This window comes from Ursus americanus, chromosome X (assembly GCF_024610735.1).
Source record: "Ursus americanus isolate L20-20 chromosome X, mUrsAme1.1.p, whole genome shotgun sequence".
In the NCBI taxonomy this organism is placed as follows: domain Eukaryota; kingdom Metazoa; phylum Chordata; class Mammalia; order Carnivora; family Ursidae; genus Ursus; species Ursus americanus.
The window spans coordinates 80,561,123-80,580,181 of NC_142164.1; the positions used below are offsets into that span (position 1 = coordinate 80,561,123).

The window sequence follows — 19,059 nt, forward strand, 5'->3', positions numbered from 1 at the left end:
CATTTAAGTCTATGATTTGGAGAAAAGTTTTAGTAAAAATGTACACCAGCAAAAATGTCTTGAGTATGTGTCCCTGGTACATGTAATTTTATTTATGAATGTTACAATTTACTACCACATTATTAATATTAATATTAAATATTAATAATGTTTGACTTTTGAATTATTTTAGAGAAATGTAAATATAAACAAGTTCAAATATGTCCTCTTCCAGTGGATCATCTTGTGCATAGTTTGGGGTATAGATCCACCCTGCTTTGGAGATCATTGCTCTAAACCACCAAAAGCTGACATTTTTGATGAACACTGATAATATCAGCAAAAGACTTCAGTGTAAATAGATGGCTCGAGTTGACAAACTGTGAACGGGACCCCAATGAGCATATTTGCTGATAATGTAAGAAGCCCTGAGCTTACTCTTTTTTTTTAAGATTTTATTTATTTGACAGAGAGAGAGAGACAGCCAGCGAGAGAGGGAACACAAGCAAGGGGAGTGGGAGAGAAATAAGCAGGCTCCCATCGGAGGAGCCTGATATGGGGCTTGATCCCAGAACACTGGGATCACACCCTGAGCCGAAGGCAGACGCTTAACGACTGAGCCACCCAGGCGCCCCCGCCCCCGCGCCCCGAGGTTATTCTTGCACAGTGATGTTTGTTCCCCCTTACTTGATTTATGTAGACAGCAGAATAATCTGACTTGGTAGGAGTCACTGATGATAACTTGCTTTCGGTTGGTGTTGTGGGGTACAGTGTTTTTGATTCTCTACTCCTTTCCTCATCACCAGATTCCTAGAACTGAGCTTGGCTCTGGAATGAATTTTTGGCAAAGATACTTAGCATTCGACTTGGGCTAATCCCTAGGGAAATTTAATGATCGGTGCTTAGAGGACCTTTGTTGTGAGGATTAGTTAACTAGATGGTGATTAAGCAGCTGGGGAGAAAGGCACTGTCTATAGGGATAGGTCATGCTTTGGAGCACAGCATAGTTCCACTGGTCCAAGATCTGGGGAAACCATGGGCCTGATCCACAGAACTTGACACTCTGGGGCAGCCCTATGTAGGATTTGAGCATCTGTTTCTTAGCTGGTAGAATGAAAGTGTATCTCCTCCCTTGGTGTCCACCTCCTCAAGCTATCTGCATACAGGGATTACCACATAGAACCAGGCCCACTTACATCTTTGTTACTGGTGGTGGTTTTTGGATTCTCGTGTAAGAGACAGGTTTTGTTTTCCGTTTTGCTTTGGGTAATGTAGGGAAGGTGAGGAATAACGGAGTTTCTTATTTTTCTAATCTAAACTACTTTGGAGATTTGAGAGGGATTTTGAAGGGAGAGAATTGCTAAGACAGAAAAGTTAGGGCAGACTGTTGAAAGCCATGGCAAAGAGATTGCAGAAGTTTCAAAGCCTCTGTCTTCCCTGTCCAGGGCACTCTGATTAATCTCTGCTAGCATCAGATTCTAAGGGATACCAACACGGGAGAGACGGCAGATCAGAAACAGTCCCCAAACTGTGGTCTGCTTAAGGTTTCAAACTAAGCTTCAGAATAAGCACAGACTTGATCTAGTATTTGCTGATCCTCCTCCCTCACAGTCAGACTTCTTAAATCCAGCTTTATCTCCCTCTCTACATTTTCCCTCAGTTGATTCCCCAGAAAGACCGAATTGCTGTGAAGGGGTGTCGAGAATGTTACTAAAAACTTGGAAATCTTTTAAAGGGTGGTAAGAAGACATTCAGACGATGTTCTGTTTTTTTTAAGCAATACGACTACCATTCCGGGTGGACCTTTTCTATCTATTTGCAAAAAATAAATCAATTTAAACAATTAACTCTGTTGTTTGCCTACTTAGACTATAGACAAGCTGGTCAAGGTAGGAGTGTGGGCTGGTAATTTGGCCAGAGGCTCTTAGAACTGGCCAGGAAAGTTTCAGTCAATGCCTGTTTTTTCCAATAAATTTCTTGTAGCAAGCTGAGGTATTCACAATCATGCCATTGATTTTTAATGCGGCTCTTACACTATTATAATAAGCTTTCAGTACTTGTTGGTTATTGTTGCAGATGATGTTTCTCCTGCTGACTACATTTTTCTTCAAGCTAAACCTTATTTAACTTTTCTTTCCTTCACTTTCTCATATCTCCCAAGTTTATTCAAAAGCCCCAAGCAAGTATCTGCTAGTATCGGACTAAATAAAAGCTACTGCTAGAAAGCCTGTAAGTGTTGTTAAGTCCATTTTTCTTTGCTTTTACTCTCAAGGGGCTAGCTTGTCACTTTGTTGACAGCTATCAGAGCACTTCATGCTTCATTGGAGATCCATCAAAAATTTCCAGATCGCTAGCTCATTAGCACAAAATGGGGCTTCAGGAATCTCTTTCTCTCTGGGTCCCAACTGTGCTTTTTTAAGTGTTCCAGCCTTGATGGACCAGTCCAAAACAATGGATAAAGACCACAGGGAAATGAGAGATGGATGTTAATAAGTCAGTTTTGAAGGAGTGAAACATGGGTGAAGACAAAGTATAATGGGGCAAAAAGCGGGGATTACTGTGTCAGCAGAAGGATAATGCATGATTTTGTTAACTGTTCACAGGTCACTGAATGTCAGAGCTCCAAGACCCTCAGAGATCATCTATTCAGACCCCCCTACCTTTTACCAGTAAGGGTAAAAGAAGCCGCAAGAGGGGAAAGAGACTTATCCAAGGTCAATCAGCTCTTCCCAATTTTCCAGGCACCAGCTGGCTTTTGGTTATATGACCTTTATGCAATCCATTTTCAATTACTTGGGCCACTCACTGCTTAGCCCAGCAATCACTTGGATAAACCAAAATGACACATAAGTTAACCATCGTTTACATTGGGCTTTGTGATGTGTGTTTATACTGACATTCCAGTGCGTCTGGGTACAATCTGAGAATTCACAACACTTGAAATGAAACAAGAAAGCCACCCTAAAAGTCTGATTCAGGAAGAGCTGGGAAGTTGACTAGCCTTACTGAATGCGCAGCATCAAATGATGCTATACAGCCGTCCTCAAGCAGGGCATGTTATTATTCTCAACAAGTTTGTTGATTCACACCATTCCTGGGCCTCAGCTGGACTTGTACATGGGGCAGTGGAAAGGGGAAAGAAAACGTTTTATAAAAGAATACACACATCTTCTTCCCTCCCTCCCTCTCTCCTTCCCTTCCTTTCCTTTTCATTCCTTTTCCTTGATAGGAAAGTGAGCAGCTGCTTTATCTTCTATATAAACAAATGTGTCGTTGAGCCACTGACCTGGAGAACTGGCTGTCAGAAGGCAAAACAATAAATGAAGACGTGCTGGAATCTAGAGGTGGAGTGCAGGAAAGACTAGTGAACAATAATTTTTAAAAGCATTAAAAAGTCAGAAGTAAGAAGGAATCAGTTGCATAGCCCAGTAAATGCCCTGGGTCTGGGAAAGGGCTAGTTTTGGAGTATAGTGCAAGGGACCTTTAATCAAATGGAGTTTCATTTCCTGATCTGGACCCATTTGGATCCTGGGACTGTGCCAGGTGCCCATAATTTACTGGTTTGTTGTCTGCAAGTTCTTGCACTTGTGCTAAAACGGTATCATTACACTCAACACATCTGTCCCAAGGAGGAGGCTGCTAGTGACTGAGAAGGGGCAGGAAACAGAAAAGGGGCATGAGGGACACCCAGGTTGCTCAGTCGGTTAAGTGTCTGACTCTTGGTTTCGGCTCAGGTCATGATCTCAGGGTTATGGGATCGAGCCCCACATCCGGCTCCATGTCAGCGGGGAGTCTGTTGGAGAGTCTCCCTCTCCCTCTGCCCTTCCCTCCTCCTGCTCTCTCTCTCTCTCAATAAATAAATGAAATCTTAAAAAAAAAAAAAAGAAAAGGGGCATTCATAGTCAGCCTGAGGCTGTAGTCCAGGAAAGAGTCCCTGCAAGGACTCAGTGGCAGCCCTGATGGCAGTAGGGAATGCAAAACGCTTAAGCTTTTGCTGCAGCAATAAGTAACCACTTTTGTTTAAAAGGTTCCCCCCTTTCATTTTCTGGCCTAGAATAAACAGAGATCTAGTTGATGTAACGAAGTGCTTAATTAACTTGAGGTGGTACTTAATATCAACACATATTGAAGGGGAGACTTGCTATTGGTAACAGTAATATGGATAATTGAGTTGTATGAATAAAAAATGGGTAGAGTGAATTAAGACTAATGTACATCAACCGGAAAAATCTATTAGCATTCATTAGTTAGGCTCCTGTTTGTGGCTCTTTGTTAGCCTAAGGAAGCCCTTTTAGATGGCTGATGCCTGTTGAAAGTCCTGCTGATGCTGAGGGCCCTCTGTGGATGCCAAAGGAATGAGTAATTCAAATAGAACTTCTGAAATTCAAGTACAGCACTTTGCTTTCTTCTTTTTTCTTTTTTCTTTCTTTCTTTTTTTTTTTTTTTTTTTTTGGCAGCAGGCAGCAGTGACTGTGAAGTAATAATGATAATGACAATGGAAATAAGAATGTGATCTTAATTAATTTGCTGAGAGTTGTTCCCCATTTACCAATATTGGCTTGTTTTATCTTGAGTGGTGGCCCAGGTACTGGAACAAGGGTATATATATATTCAATGTCACTTGGCTAACCTATGATTTGTCAGACAAAGGTTAATTAAAAAAAACTGTTGGGTTAACAGCAATAAATTTAATAATAGTCTGTGATTTAACTTAGAATTTCAATTTATTTGATGGGATTTTTAAAATCCTGAATTAACATTTTTCTCTGCACTCAGGAGGTCTCAACTGCCAAATTGCACATGAGCCGGCCAACCTAAAGCTCAGCAATATTCCAACTTGCATGGTGAGGGATAGATTGGAGGGATTCTATAAAAGACTGAGAAAAAGATTGGAAGAAGAGTAGAAATGTTAAAACACCTACAGCAAGACCAGCCTTTGGTTGCCCCACTTAGAATTTGTCTTTCCCTAAGGATTGCATGGTTTAATCATCCTTACCTTCCTTGTCCCTAGGAGGAAAACAAACATCTCTTCCTGATTCATCAGTGGGGTGGACCTTTTTTTTATTTTTTTCATCTAACCATGTCTGTGGACATATGAACTTCAGACAGTAACCTAACCTTGAGGCTGGGAGCTATGTGTGCTTTGTTCATTTCTTTATCTCTAGCACTTAGCATACTGGCCTGTGTAGAAAGTCACTAAAAATTTGAGGAATGATTAATGGATGGTTGAGATGACTCCTACCACCATGGATGGAATTGATGTCCTAATACGTAGAACTCACCTTTGTGGTACAAGGAATATTAGACATAAAAGTAGCCGTAATCGAGGACCCATGGGGGACATTCTGCTTTGCTTTTCTTTTGCCTACCACCTGCTATTACTTCTGCCTTTCCTTTCTATGCCCTCCAGCCTGACTACCTTCTTGCCAAGAATGCCCTGGTCAATGGAAATTCTGTAGGCTGTGATGGTACAGTGAACACCCATGTTTCCAGATTTTGGTGAATGCCCACTGTGTTCCATACCCTAGAAGCACCATACTAGGCACTTGTTGAAAAGACATAGATAAAAGATCAGTTACTTTGTACATCCCTTGTATCTTTTGAATTCACAATTCCACTCACATAATTTTGAGCCGGAAGCTCAAGGTCTTCAGAGTCAGCTCCCTTGCTATAATTGTCAGAGCTCACGTTTATTGAGGACTTAAATGCTCCTAGATATTCCCTATGCTGACAACCCTGTGAGGTAGGTACTCTTGTTATTATACTTCCCCTATCGGGTAATTGAGACACAAAGATGTCAGATAACTTGCTCGGGGTCACTCAGCTAGGAAGCACTAGAACCAAGATTCAAACTCAACTTTATCAGACTTCAAAGGCTGCCCAAAGATAAGAAAGGGCTTGCCAAAGGTCATTTTGCTGGAGCCTGTCTCTTCTGGATCTAATTTGTTTTTACGTTTTGCTATGCTATGCTGCTACTTCAGCTCACACTGTCACGTTCCTCCCAAACATCACTCTCATTTAGAAGTGCTTGTCTCCTCAGACAGAGGTGGATTCCTCCAGAGCACAGATTGCATGGTTTCGGCATTAAATGGCCTCCTTCCTCAAGGGTTTGCCCAAGGTTGGCCTTAGTAAATACTAGCCTGTGATCAGCTTCTTAGCTGTTTCCTGGAGCTTCCTGGAGCCTTCTGCCAGTACTACTAGTGGCTCTGAGGTTGGGAGGAACCAGGAAATAGAATTTCGGGTAAGGAGTCATCTCACCACCTGCTTTCTGTTTTGTTCTCTGCAACACAGATTGAAGATGGGGGCAAGGCAGCCTTGTCCCAGAAGATGAGGACTGGTGATGAGCTGGTGAATATCAATGGCACTCCACTGTATGGTTCCCGCCAAGAGGCCCTCATCCTCATCAAAGGCTCCTTCCGGATCCTCAAGCTGATTGTCAGGAGGTAAGGTACATGGAGATTTGCTGCTATAAGGAATAGGGGCCACTGAAACCACTTGGTTGATACTAAAGCCTCAATAGAGTTATATCTCTAAACATCATCAAAGAAAGGTATTTCACATGAACAGAGTTTTGCAGACAACTGAAGCAGAATGGCATAGAAGAAAAGGTCCTTGGTTCAAATCATAACACTGCTACATATTACCTGTGTCACTCTGGTTAAATTTATTTTATATCTGCAAGACTCAGTCTCCTTATTTGCTACCGAGAGAAGTAAATGACTCCATATACACCAAGGGCCTACCTAACCTGGTGTTTTCTGTCTCCTTCATAACAGGGTACCCCTGTTCAACCACAGAGATTTATTTTTTCAAGTTTTTATTTAAATCAACCACATAGATTTAAAGAGACCCTACTACCAGCCGCAGTAGGCATTCTGGAAGCTGTGGCAAACTCTTTGAGAAATCCTGCCCTTGAGGAGAATACAGTCAAATGGGGGAGAAGAGACACATGTGTGACAAATTAATTAGCAATATATTTTGGGGAAAAAAGCAATAAAGGAGATTTCACAGGCTGAAGGGTGATTGTCAAATGGCTTGTCCAGACAGAAATTGCTATTAGAATTCAAGAGAAAGAGAGAGTACTTCAGAAGAGGTTGGTAGGGTAAGAGTTCATAGAGGAAGTGGAATTTGATCTAAAGGGTGGGCAGAATTGGACAAATAAGCCATCAGGAGGAGAAAGGCATTCCAGATAAGTGGAGTGGCCAAAGCAGAAGGAAGGCAAGGACATATTTGGGCATAGTTGTTCTGCTGCCTTTACACATTTGCTTATTGGTGAGCTTTCCATATGGCTTCTTCCATTTTGCTGCTGTATCTTTGCTCTGTGCTACTGGAGCTCGTACTTCTCCCTTCTGTAAGTTTCCTTTACCCTATACACGAGCCCGAGCTTCTCCATCTTAATTATTTTTACTAGAAAAAAATATTTTTAAAGCATCTTCCCGTAATCCTACATGGATGTGACCTGTTAAGTAATGCCTTGTACAACAGAGACATTGCCACTGACTCAATCTTGAATCGGTTGTGATTTAGGTTTTAAATAAGGCTTCTTGGAGAGGTAGCTTGGTAATTTTTGCTTTAGAGTCAGATAGACCCATGTATGGTGCTGCCTAGTTCTGTCACATATAGTTCCTATATAATGGCATTATTGTGGTTATTAAATGAGGCAATGTATGTAAAATACCTTTCACTTACCAGGTTCTCAAGGAATTTCATTCCCATTCCTTTCCCTGGGATATAAGAAAAGCATAATTAGAGTAACTAAACATTAAATAAGGAGAACATCAGAACTGTACAGCACATGATTTGCAAAGAAACCATTAGAGGTGACAAAGATTTCAACATGACATAAAGTTCCCTGGGAGATACGGGTTATACAGAGATGCCACCACTTGGAGGGAATGTAGACACCATTCCTAGTGGTTTCTGAGCCAGTCATAAGAATGAGAGTATCTGGCTGTCACCTACTCATCCTCCCTTGGTGAGTACCATGTTCTCTTTGTTCCTGCTGTAGCAACATCTGTCACTACCAGTCACTTAGGAGTGGCTCTAATTATGGCCTTGGAGATAGTAGGGCCCTTTGGTTTTCATGGTGCGGCAGGTCCTATGGCTCCCTGATCCTATACTGTCTACCCTTTCAGCCTCCCCCAATGCCTAGTGGAAGAGGCGCTCAATGACATAATTTATTAGGTGATGCTGCCCTCTTGTGGAAAACTTCACCTTCATGTATGGATTACCCCAGGAATGGTATTATCAGGTATTTATTCCCTCTTTCTTAGTCCAAATGGTTCCTCAAATTTATAAAGGAGCTCTTAGCACATAAATGAAACGTGATCCCCTGAAATTTAATATTTAGCCTAGTGTTTTATACTAAGGTAGACTTTGGTTTGAGTAAGCAGTCCATTGGCAAAGATTCAACAGTGAGCTTTAGGTCTGGACTCGAGTCCTTTGTAATGAATATAATGAGAAAAAAGAACTTTAGAAAATGGCCTATTCTGAAAAGCCACACCAGCTCTTTCTCCTACATTACCTTTTAGATAATGGTCAACTAAGTCAGAAATCAGGTGTTAACCCTCAGCTCTTCTCACTTGTCCCAATCCCCTTCAACTAAGTAATTCCAAGTCTTAATGATTCTACTTGCTATAAACTTCTCTGCAGCCTTTGTCTTCATCCAATCACTCATGATTTCTTACCTGGACTATTCTGAGTCTTTCCACTGGCTTCTCATCTTTTGGTCTCACCTCCTTCTCATCAATCCATTCTCCAAATAAGGCATCTGATCATGTCACTTATCTATTTGGAAACAAAACAAAACAAAACAAAACAGGAACGATAACCATACAATCTTGTCGGTCCCACGAGATTTATTTTATACTGATAGAAGATACAAACCATTTTAAGGATATTATATTCATGAAACATTTTTTACATCCAAATATTTGAAGAAAAGATTATTTGTAATACAAGAAGAAAAATTATAGAAATGTCTATATGGAAGACTCATACAATTAAACTATGACAGATAAAGTAGAGCAAAAAAATAAGTACTTAGAATATTTGAAAAACACAATTCGTCAGATTTAATTAATATCAAAAATTATATTTTATTGACAGTGAATACACCCTCTTTCAAATATTCAGAGATCATATGGTATACCACAAAGAAAATCTTTGCATACTCTTATAAGTAGAAATCATCCTTGCCCTGTTCTCTGATGACAATGTAAAACTTCTACAAATTTAGAAACAAATTTGAACAAAAGTCTTCCACTGCTTTAATCTTTCAGAACACATTTATATGCAAGTATTAGCCAAAAGAAATACTAGCAGACTAATAAAAAATAACAAAAATGAGATCACGACTTGTCAAAACTTTGAGAGCAATATTCAGAAGTAAATTCATAACCTTAAATATTTCATTATTAAAAATGAAGAATGAAATAACATGATTAAGAATCCAATATAATTTGAAGCCTAGGGGTATGTTGTTTTTATGGGGAGATGAATTAAGTAGATAAGCCTCTAGCAAATTTAATTAAGAAAACAAAGATAAATTATAAATAAAATTTAAATGATAAATGGAATAGAACAACAAATATAAAGAACTTTTCTTAAATTATAGGAAACTACTATAATTGTACCTTAGTAAATTTGAAAATCTCAGCAAATTTGAAATATCTAATAAAATGTTAAACACCAACCATTAATAAGAAGTTCAAAATAAAATGGGCCTGTAACTAGAAACATTGAAAACAATTATCAAAGAGAAACTTCCAAAAATACTTTAGGGCCAGATGTTTTTTATCAGTGAGTTCCTTTAAATTTTCTAGGAATATTCACATTGTTATAGAATTGAAAATCTTGCAGAGTTATTCACATTGATTTTGAAACTAGCATCATTCTGATACCAATATCCAACAGACTATTCCAAAAAGAATATTCTCTTCAGTTTGCGAACTTAGATGCAATACCTATAAATGAATTCTATAAAATCTACTTCAATAATATTGTATAATAACAATTCATTGCAAACGTTAAAAGGTAATTTTTAGAAGATTTTATTCATTTATTTGAGAGAGAGCAAGACAGCAAGCACAAGTGGTGGGGAGGGGCAGAGGGAGAGGGAGTAGAGAGCCCGAAGCAGTGCTCGATCCCACAACCCTGAGATCATGACCTGAGCCTAAGGCAGACACTTAACTGACTAAGCCACTCAGGTGCCCCAAAAGATAATTTTTAAAAGGTAAAAATCTTAACTCTCATAATGATATAAAAAATGAACATATGTTAAATATTTTATTTAATTAATGAGGGAACTGTAAGGTATTACAACCAGTTCAAGGGGTAGGTCAAAGATGCTAGAATTTAATTTAAAATAACAATAGACCAGAATAACCAATTGGGAGCTATTAGCAGAAATATATCCCATTCACAATAGCAACCAAATACATAAAATTCTCAAGAATGGCCTTAACAAGAAATGTGTATGAAAGAAAGAGGATGTATATGGTAAAAAAAAAAAAAAATTATAGAACTATCCAGAGAGAGAAAATGTGTAAAAATGATTTTTGATGGAGTGGGTAAAGTCTCAGGGCAAGACACAATTTAATGGGCAGTGGTATGTTCATATGCTCTGGATTAGGCATGCTCTCTATAGAAACTTCCAAAGCATTATTCCTCCATCCTCATGCAAAGTCCCTTCACTTTTGAAATTCAACATGCAGGCTATATCATTTTCCTTTCCCTACCACTGTCCTCTATCAGCCTTCAGGTCATTCTCCCATTTCCATTTTATACTTTGGCACCTGCTTCACCATCATTTTCCCTACCTCAATTCATGTTGTCATACTGAAAGCTTTTATTGTCCTTGTATAGGATCACAAACTTTAGTCTTATGGGTCCTTGATCATAACTTCAGCAGTAAACCCTCTATATCAGCAACTCACTCTTCCAACTGTACTACGGACCTTGCAATCTTTCAGTCAACATATATTAATCGAATGTTTAACCTATGCTAGAATCTGGTGAATCGATCATGAATGACATAACATCTCTGCTCTCACAGACTCTGTCACCTTCCAGTCTTGCTGACAGGGTTCCTTATCTGAATCACAAAACAAAGAAAATAAGTTGAGTGTCTATTATCTTACTATCCCCAAGGATGATACACAACTAGGAGCATTCTAGATGCATTAAAAAAGAAGTTAATTCACTGCATAAAATGGATGCTTTAGGGCCATGGTTCTCACTGGTGAGCATCACTTCGGAAGTTGCTAGAAATGCAAATTATTGGGCACCACCAGAGACCTGCTGAATCAAAACTCTGGGGGTGGTGCTTTAATTTAAAAGAACAGTAGACCAGAATAACCAATTTGGAGCTATTAGCAGAAATACATTGCATTCACGATAGCAACCAAACACATAAAATTCTTAGGAATGGCCTTAAGAAGAAATGTGTATGAAAGAAAGAGGATGTATATGGTAAAACAAAACAAAACAAAACAAAACTGTGTTTTAACAACCTTTCCAGGTAAAAAGCCTATAGTTTGAGAACCACTGCCTTGAGGCATTAAGGATTAATTTTCAGGAATCCATTGTGAAAGACTAAATTCACCTCTCTGACAGCAACCTCTTCTCCTTTTAGCTTTCTCATACTCCATTCTCTTTACAGCTAAGCCTTAAACATTTTCTCCTATTCTTTCAGTCTCCTTTAATCATCGTGGCCTATGACTCTCCTTACTCTACTTGCTGAATCTGAGCAACTACAGTCATTCATGGTTTGAAAACCATGTCTGTGCTCATAACTGTCTCTCTAGCTCTAATCTGTCCCCCAAATTCATATGTACAGTGGCCTGGTAAAAACCTGCACAGGAAAACCCAACAGTAAATACAGTGCAATGTGTATAAATCTGAATTCATTATCTAGCTTATAAAACTCTCTCTCCTTCCAATAGCCCTTGGTGGTACTTTCATCCACCTAGCCATCCAATGACCTGAGTCATTTTTTACTTCTTGCTCTCCTCATTAAGCCATGTTAATTTTACCTTTTAGACACTTCTAGAATTTATTCTCTTCTCTCCATTTCCACTGCTTTTGCCTGGTTCAGGCCCTCATCATCTCACTCCTGGACTACTTCAGTAGCCTCTCAGCTGTCTCAGATCTGTCTGCCAAAGTGTTGCCACATAGATAAATCTAAAATACAGATTCAAAAAAAAATTTCAAAAAAATAAATAAATAAATAAATAAAATACAGATTCAATTATATCAATCCCCTGCTGAAAACTTGTCAGTGGCCTTCATTGCCCAGAGGCATGGTATATAGGACATGTTATAGCTTCATCCCTATCCTTACCTACAACTTCATCTGGCATTCTTTATCTTTTATGCTAGAATAATATCATTGCCCAAGAATTTCATGCTGTTTATCAATTCTGTGACTGTTCATTCTCTGCTTTTTACTTGGAGCATAGTTTCCCCTTTCTTTGCTTAGTTAATGCCTTCATATTAACATTCTTTTTTTTTTTTAAAGATTCTATTTATTCACTTGACATAGAGAGAGACAGCCAGCGAGAGAGGGAACACAAGCAGGGAGAGTGGGAGAGAAAGAAGCAGGTTCCCAGCGGAGGAGCCTGATGTGGGGCTCGATCCCAGAATGCCGGGATCACGCCCTGAGCCGAAGGCAGACACTTAACCGCTGTGCCACCCAGGCGCCCCCATATTAACATTCTTTAAGACTCAGCTCTGGGGTTGATGTTTATAGGAAACTTTCTTTGATGCCTCGGGTTAAGTTAGATGGCCTTCCTCTGGCTCCCACAGAACCATAGAACTCTAGCGTTTATCATATTGTGTTGAAATAATTTATTTTTGTATTTATTTTTTTAATTTATTTTCTGCATTAGACTAGACGGGGGTTGGCAAACATTAGCTCATGGGCTAAATCTAGCCCACCACTTGTTTTTGAATGGCCTGCTAGCTGAGTGGGTTTTTTTTTAAATCTTTTTTAAATGGTTGGGGAGGGAAAAAGCAAAAGAAAAATAGTATTTCATGACATGTGAAAATTATATGAAAGTCAAATTTCAGTGTCCATAAATAAAGTTCTATTGGAACAAAATCCTGGCTATTCATTTATGTACTGTCTATGGCTGCTTTCACACACCAGCATGATTTAATAGTTCTGCCAGAAACTGTATGACCTGAAAATCCTAAAAGTTCTTATTTAGACCTCTACAGAAAAAAATTTTTTGCCAACTCTTAGACCAGAAGCATGAGGGGAGGGGCTGTTTTGTGTTCATTGTTGTGTCCCAGCACCTGGTAGATGTTTGATCCATTGGAAAGATTCAGAATTTTTTATTTACACTTCTGATATAGGGAGGTAGAGAATATGAGTAACTGCTCCACTTGGTAGTTATATTACTCAAGGTTACCTAGATTGGCAGATGAGACTGCATTCAGTCCTTTATGAGTATGATTACTTGTGACTCTGTTTTTCAGTAACTGATCAACTCAAGGCACACTGATCAAAAAACTAAAAAAGTCCAGTTTTTATCCTGTAAACCTGATGTCCAGATCTTAGACCAACATGAATATGAAAAGGAACTACCATATTTTGGGGCTTTGTCCAAGCTACCTGTCAGCTTCCCTAGTTGACCTCACTCTGTTGTCATTATACCCATGCCATCAACAATTAAATTGAATTTCAAAAGTGAAGGGACTTTGCATGAGGGTGGAGGAAGAAGGGGTTAAAACTGTTAAAACTCAAAAAAAACTGTAAGTATTCTGTCATGTATTAATATACCAGGAATATACTCTCTCACAAAAGCCAGCAGGCATGCCCCAGCCCTGTGCTTTCCCACTGCTCCACTAAATCCAGTGGGCACAGACTGGCCCTGCAATCTTGTTCTACCTTGCTAAAGCCAGTGGGCACATGTAGTCCACATAGGAGATACCCCTTGATCTCCTGGATCTGATGACAGGAGCCTTGCATCTGTCGGCCCAATAGGACTGAAATAATCAGAGACATAGTTCTTGACAGACTACCACCACCAGGGTATTACACAGATAGCAGACTGAGACACACCCCCAATCTTCTTGTGAAAAAGGCCTATTTACTTGTCCTGGAGCTTCAACCTGAGGTGCAGGTGTCAGGTTTCCCATATATGTAGAGGCTAAGGAGGTACTCTCAGGGAACATAGGCTAGGGGACACCATCCTTGCCTTGCTACAGTTTGCTGGTACCCTCCAGAAAGGCACTTCTACATTGTTCAGAGCCCTGATTTTTGCAAATGTTGCCTGGGGGAAACCTCCACATTGCCGGGACACGAGGTCAGCAGGGATTATGACCACAGCCCCACATGACTGTATATATTTGCATACTTTAAAACCTGCTGCCTGGGGGGCTGGCTTCCAATCAGCCTGAAACTAGGTGCTGACTAAGATGACAGGTCTTGGCACACCCTCGACAACTGGGACCTATCAAGAATAAATCAGGCTACTTAGATAATCACAAACATTCCAGAGACAACCAAAAGCAAGGGAAAAGTTAAATGATAAGGTTCATCATCTACATAGGCCACTCTTCTAAGGCTGGGAGATGTAGATTTCTCACCTAATACATAGAAACAGAGAGTCGAGCAAAATGAAGAAATAGAAAAATATGTTCCAAATAACAGAACAAGATAAAACCTCAAAAAGAAACCTTAATAAAACAGAGATAAGTAATTTACTTGATAAAGAATTTAAAGTAATGGTAACAAAAATGTTCACCAAGCTTGGGCAAAGAAAATATGAATACAGGGAGAACTTCAACAAAGAAATAGAAAATATAAGAAAGTACCAAACAGAAATCAGAGCTGAAGAATACAATAACTGAATTGAAAAGTACACTAGAGGAGTCCAATGGCAGACAAGATGAAGCAGAAGAAAGTATCAGTGATCTGGAAAACAGGGTAATGGAACTCACCCAAACAGAACAGTGAAAAGAAAAAGAATTTTAGAAAGTTGCTTAAAGGACTTATGGGGCAACATCAAGCAAAATAACATTTACATTATAGAAGTTCCAGAAGGAGGAGAGAGAGAGAAAGGGGCAGAAAACTTATTTGAGCAAATAATGGCTAAAAACCTCCCTAAGACAGAGAAGGAAATAGACATCCAGATACAGAGAGCCCAGAGAGTTTCAAATAAAATGAACCCAAAAATATCCACACTAAGACACATTATAATGAAAATGTCAAAGTTAAAGAGAGTATCTTCAAAGCAGCAAGAAAAAAACAAAACTTTTACACAAAAGGGAGCCCCCATAAGGCTATCAACAGATTTTTCAGCAGAAAATTTGCAGACCAGAAAAGAGTGGCATGATACATTTGAAGTGCTGAAAGGAAAAGACTTCCAACCAACAATATTCTATCCAGTAAGTTTATCATTGAGAATTGAAGGAGAGGTAAAGAATTTTCCAGACAAATAAAAGCTAAAGGAGTTCATTACCACTAAACTGGCCTTATAAGAAAGGTTAAAGGGACTTCTTTAAGCTGAAAAAGAGGATACTAATAATTGTTAACAAGAAAATGCATTCATTTTCTTGGTAAAGGGAAATACACCTGCTAGAGATTCTCTGCCTCTCCCTCTCCCACTTCCCGCCCCCCAACTTGTGCACTTGCACTCTTTCTCTCTCTCTGTCAAAATAAATGAATAAGATCTTAATAAAAGACAAGTGTAGGGGTGCCTAGGTGGCTCAGTCAGTTAAGTGTCCAACTCTTGACTTCGGCTCAGGTCATAATCCTAAAGTTGTGAGATTGAAACCCACATCGGGCTCTGCACTCAGGGGGGAGTCTGCTTGAGATTCTCTATCTCCCTCTGCCCCTCCCCCACTTATGTGCTCTCTCTCTCTCTCTCTAAAATAAATAAATAAACCTTTAAAAAAACCAAGTCTCAATAAATTTAAGATTGAAATCCTATCAAGCATCTTTTCTAATAACAATGGTATGAAACTAGAAATCAATTACAAGAAGAAAACTAGAAAAATCGCAAGTATATGTATATTAAACAATGTGCTGCTGAACAACTAATGGGTCAATGAAGGAATCAAAGGAGAAATAAAAAAAATCTTGAGACAAATGAAAATGGAAATGCAACATAGAAAAATCTATGGGATGCAGCAAAAGCAGTTGTAAGGGAAGCTCATAGAGATATAGGCCTACCTCAAGAAACAAGAATAATCTCAGATAATCTAACATTACACTTAAAGCAACTAGAAAAAAGAAGAACAAATGAAACCTGAAGTTAGCAGAAGGAAGGGAATAATAAAGATCAGAGGGGAAATAAAGACTAAAAAGACACTAGGAAAGATCAATGAAACGGAGTTGATTCTTTGAAAAGACAAACAAAATTGATGAACTTTAGGTAGACTCACTAAGAAAAAAAGGAGAGCTCACATAAAAAAAATAAGAAATAAAAAGGGTGAAGTTACAATTTACACCACAGAAATAAGAGACTATAATAAACAATTAGACATCAACAAATTGAACAAACTAGGAGCAATGGGTAAGTTCATAGAAACACAATCTTCCAAGATTGAATCATGAAGAAATACAAAATCTGAAGACACTGGTTACTAGTAAGGAGATTGAAACAGTAATCAAAACCCTCCCAACAAACAAACTCCAGGACCAGAAGACTACAGTGGTGAATTATAACAAACATTTACAGAAGATTTAATACCTATCTTACTCAGACTCTTCCAAAAATTTTAAAAGGAGGGAATGCATTCAAACATATTTTATGCGGCCAGCATTACCCTGATACAAAACAAAACAAGGACAGCACACACACACACACATAAAAATTACAGGCTAAGATTCCTGATAAAGATCAACAGAATGGGAGAAAATATTTGCAAATGATACTACACATAAAAGACTGGTATCCAAGATCTACAAAGAACTTCTCAAACTCAATACGTGAGAAACAAATAAACAAATCAAAAAATGGGCAGAAGATATGAACAGACACTTTTGCAATGAAGACATACAAATGGCTAACTGACACATGAAAAGATGTTCAAAATCATTAGCCATCAGGGAAATTCAAATCAAAACCACACTGAGATACCACCTTACGCCAGTTAGAATGGCAAAATTTGACAAGGCAAGAAACAACAATTGTTGGAGAGGATGTGGAGAAAGGGGATCCCTCCTACATTGTTGGTGGGAATGCAAGTTGGTACAGCCACTCTGGAAAACAGTGTGGTGGTCCCTTAAAAAGTTAAAAATTGCACTACCCTATGACCCAGCCATTGCACTACTGGGTATTTACCCCAAGGATACAGATGTAGTGAAGAGAAGGGCCATATGCACCCCAATGTTCATAGCAGCATTGTCCACAATAGCTAAATTGTGGAAGGAACCGAGATGCCCTTCCACAGATGACTGGATTAAGAAGTTGTGGTCCATACATACAATGGAATATTACTCAGCTATCAGAAAGAACAAGTTCTCAACATTTCTTGCAACATGAACGGCACTGGAGGAGATAATGCTAAGTGAAATAAGTCAAGCACAGAAAGACAATCATCATAGGATTTCTCTCATCTATGGAACATAAGAACTAGGAAAATCGGTAGGAGAAGAAAGGGATAAAGAAAGGGGGAATCAGAAGGGGGAATGAAGCATGAGAGACTATGGACTCTGAGAAACAAACTGAGGGCTTCGGAGGGGATGGGGGTGGGGGAATGGGATAGGCTGGTGATGGGTGTAAGGAGGGCACGTATTGCATGGTGCACTGGGTGTTATACGCAACTAATGAATCATGGAACTTTACATCAAAAACCAGGGATGTACTGTATGGTGACTAACATAATATATTAAAAAAAAAAAGATCAATGCCTCAATTCTCAACAAAATATTAGCAAACTGAATTCAACAATACATTAAAAGGATCATACACCATGATCAAGTGAGATTTATTCTAGGGATGCAAGGATGGTTCAGCAAATCTGAAAAGCAACCAATGTAAAGAAACACATTAACAAAGTGAAGGGTAAAAATTATATGATCATATCAATAGATGCAGTAAAAGCATTTGATAAAATTTCACATCCATTTTTTGTGTTGTTTTTCTTAAGATGAAATGATTTTTTAAATTTTTATTTAATTTTTTATTATGTTATCTTAGTCCCCATACAGTACATCCCTGGTTTTTGATGTAAAGTTCGATGATTCATTAGTTGCGTATAACACCCAGTGCTCCATGAAATACGTGCCCTCCTTACACCCATCACCAGCCTATCCCATTCCCCCACTCTCCTCCCCTCTGAAACCCTCAGTTTGTTTCACAGAGTCCATAGTCTCTCGTGGTTCATTCCTCCTGCTTCTAACCCCCCCCTTCATTCTTCCCTTTCTTCTCCTACCAATCTCCCTGCTATTCCTTATGTTCTATAAATGAGTGAAACCATATGATGATTGTCTTTCTCTGCTTGACTTATTTCACTTAGCATAATCTCCTCCAGTCCCACCCATGTTGCTGCAAATGTTGTGTAATCATTCTTTCTGATGGCTGAGTAATATTCCATTGTCTATATGGACCACATCTTCTTAATCCAGTCACCTGTTGAAGGGCATATCAGCTGCTTCCACAATTTAGCTATTGTGGAAAATGCTGCCATGAACATTGGGGTGCATATGGCCCTTCTCTTCACTACATCTGTATCCTTGGGGTAAATATCCAGTAGTGCAATAGCTGGATCATAGGGTAACTCTATTTTTAACTTTTTGAGGGATCTCCACACTGTTTTCCAAAGTGGCTGTACCAACTTGCATTCCCACCAACAGTGTAAGAGGGTTCCCCTTTCTCCACATCCTCTCCAACATTTGTTGTTTCTTGCCTTGTCAATTTTTGCCATTCTAACTGGCGTAAGGTGGTATCTCAGTGTGGTTTTGATTTGAATTTCCCTGATGGCTAATGATTTTGAACATTTTTTCATGTGTCTGTTAGCCATTTCTATATCTTCATTGGAAAAGTGTCTGTTCATATCTTCTGCCAATTTTATGATTTGTTTATTTGTTTCTCGTGTATTGAGTTTGAGAAGTTCTTTGTAGAT

The 19,059-nt window shown here is 39.0% G+C and overlaps 1 protein-coding gene across 1 annotated transcript in view; it reads left to right on the forward strand.

Annotated features, from left to right (window-relative positions):
• The window catches only part of SHROOM4 (shroom family member 4), a 250,480-nt gene that overhangs the window by 104,178 nt on the left and 127,243 nt on the right, over window positions 1-19,059 (forward strand). Inside the window, exon 2 of the mRNA XM_087859655.1 lies at window positions 6,271-6,422. Coding sequence (XP_087715781.1) covers window positions 6,271-6,422 — 152 coding nt within the window. The remainder of the gene's footprint in view (window positions 1-6,270; window positions 6,423-19,059) is intronic.